The sequence below is a fragment of the Cyprinodon variegatus genome, unplaced genomic scaffold, assembly GCF_000732505.1.
Source record: "Cyprinodon variegatus isolate N-32 unplaced genomic scaffold, C_variegatus-1.0 Scaffold547, whole genome shotgun sequence".
Classification (NCBI taxonomy): Eukaryota; Metazoa; Chordata; class Actinopteri; order Cyprinodontiformes; family Cyprinodontidae; genus Cyprinodon; species Cyprinodon variegatus.
The window spans coordinates 231,739-234,061 of NW_015151000.1; the positions used below are offsets into that span (position 1 = coordinate 231,739).

The window sequence follows — 2,323 nt, forward strand, 5'->3', positions numbered from 1 at the left end:
AGACTCATCCACGACCTCTGACACTAAACTCTCCTCCTCTTGCATGTTTCCTCTGTCCATAGTGTTCCGTGACAGTGTCATTTCTAAAGGCCAATTTATGCTCCTGACACGTAGTCTCTGTGTGCGACCACGTCCCCGTGTAGAGGTCCTGTAATCGTCGTTGCACACTTCAAAAAAATCCTGACTACGCATTGGACGGTCACAAACCTGCGCAGACCTCAAGCGGAAGTGTGCAGATAAAATGCAGCTGTGATTGGTCCTTGGTCTGTCTGTGTGGTCGTCCTTTTTAATCTGTCTTTTTGCCAACTCCATTTACAGAACCTGTTCTTCTTTGACGCCTAGCAACTCTAGATCCATCTCAGTGACCTTGGTATGTTGCAGACGTGCCATTGTTGTTTTGGAAGATAAACACTCCCGCCGGCGCCGCCGAAGTTCTTGTTACCATCTGCCGAAGTTCTTGCGAGTTCTTGACTAGGCTGCTCCTTGCGCTTTGGCCGGAAACTGCTGTGTCCCTAGAAAAACCAGACCGACTGTGCAGAAGAATACCAGCAAAACTGGTTCGCGAACAGACTTTGATATGCGTGGTTGCAGAAGCATAATTGGCCTTAAGTCACCAATTTAGTTCTACTTGGTGTAATTTCCTATTGGGAACCTACTTACACCAAGTTGCTAACTGGTTAGCAACTGGATGCTTCGGAGAAACCTTCCACAACCAAACTTACTTACGAAACTTACGAACCTTCCGCCAAAACAATCCCGCCCCCTTGATAAATGACCAATCACATTCACTTTATTCACTAGTGTAAAGTCTGGCACCACTCAGGAGAAATCAGAAATGCAACGGTTGGAACAGCCACTCTCCTACGACTATAAGGCTGCCAGCTAATGTGTGGCGCCAGAGGAGCAGTCTGGGGTTAAGGGTCTGGCTCAGGAAGCCGGAGTGGCAACCTGTGGGGCTCCAACTCAGAAGCTCAGGATTCCAAGCTCTACGTACTAACCACTAGACCGCCACCTCCCCAAAGAAATACGCACCCCCTGGAGAAGGAGGCGGTCAATCCAGTGGCTGGAAGTTGGAGGGGATTTCGCTGGGAGTTGCAAGGAAGTTGGCTGCCATTCAGCTGGCATTTGACTTGGAAGGGCTATTTTGAATGGCTGCTACTGTATAGACTGAAAAACATGCTTTAAGCTGACAGAACAACCCACTTAGAGCAGCAAATACATCAAAATTGTTAAAAAAATATATAAAGATTTTGCATTTCAGATAAAAAGAAACGCACTCTCCTGTCAATCTGCTCTATCCAGAACTCATCAAAGGGAAAGGTTTGCTTCCCGTGATGTAATTTTGTAAAAAAAAAAAAAAATCTTTGGATATCCAATTATTATTCAGCAAAATATATTTTAAATTGTTAGTTGCAGCCCTAGTTAATATTAAAAGACCTCTGCAATTATCATATTTCTCTTCCCTTTTCTAAACTGTTACCAAATGATGATTAAAAAAAAACACCAGACATGTCTGATTGGCCTGACTAAAGGTGGCAGAAAAAGAATGGGTTTGTGATGTTGGATTGCATTTATTTATCTTTTCTTTACCGTATTTCTTTTCTATGTAAAATCCTGAGTTATTGAGTCCTTCGTGACATTAAAAAGGTTGAGAAATATTCCTGTGCATCAATCCACTGATCTCCAAGTGCGTTTAAAGCGTTTTCCTAAACTCTGAAAAACCTTCAGCAGGGTTTTAATATTTATCTAAATAATTTGCTGTTTTCTACAGTTGAGCAAAGAAAGATTTCCCTGATCTGAACTCCACATCCTAAACATAAAGGTCCCCTCTGCTTTGATTAGAAACAAAAACAGTTTCTGTGCAGGATTGCTTGCTGTTTTCCTGTTAGTCTCTAAGTGCCAGGTGGCCATGTTTGGGAGGCTAAGCGGCGGAGCATATTCTGCACCAGGCGGATGGTAATTACCAGGTGTTCAGCCTTGGCAGCGGCTCTGCGTTGGATGTTGGTCACCATCGGATGTGTTTACATGTTTTGATGCGTGTCTCTATGGAACGTAACGCCCCTTCTATCTCTGCTTCCCTTCAGCTTTTTGAACTGCTGGGACCGGAGGGCCTGGAGATGATCTCCGTCCTGCTACAGCGCAGGACAGGGATCGTGGACGCCTTCCTCTCCGTTCCAGATGAAAGGACTGTTTACGCTCCAGGTGAGAGAACAACATGGCAGCTGTTCTTATTGTTTACAGGAAGTTTTGCCGCCAACAGTGATGCGAACCAGTTTTCTTCAAAGAAGTCCTGCAGTGGTAAATGGATGTTCTTTTTAGTATG

The 2,323-nt window shown here is 44.4% G+C and overlaps 1 protein-coding gene across 1 annotated transcript in view; it reads left to right on the forward strand.

The window, feature by feature from the left end:
* The window catches only part of ascc3 (activating signal cointegrator 1 complex subunit 3), a 202,540-nt gene that overhangs the window by 28,395 nt on the left and 171,822 nt on the right, over positions 1-2,323 (forward strand). The window contains exon 4 of the mRNA XM_015391552.1: positions 2,085-2,202. Coding sequence (XP_015247038.1) covers positions 2,085-2,202 — 118 coding nt within the window. The remainder of the gene's footprint in view (positions 1-2,084; positions 2,203-2,323) is intronic.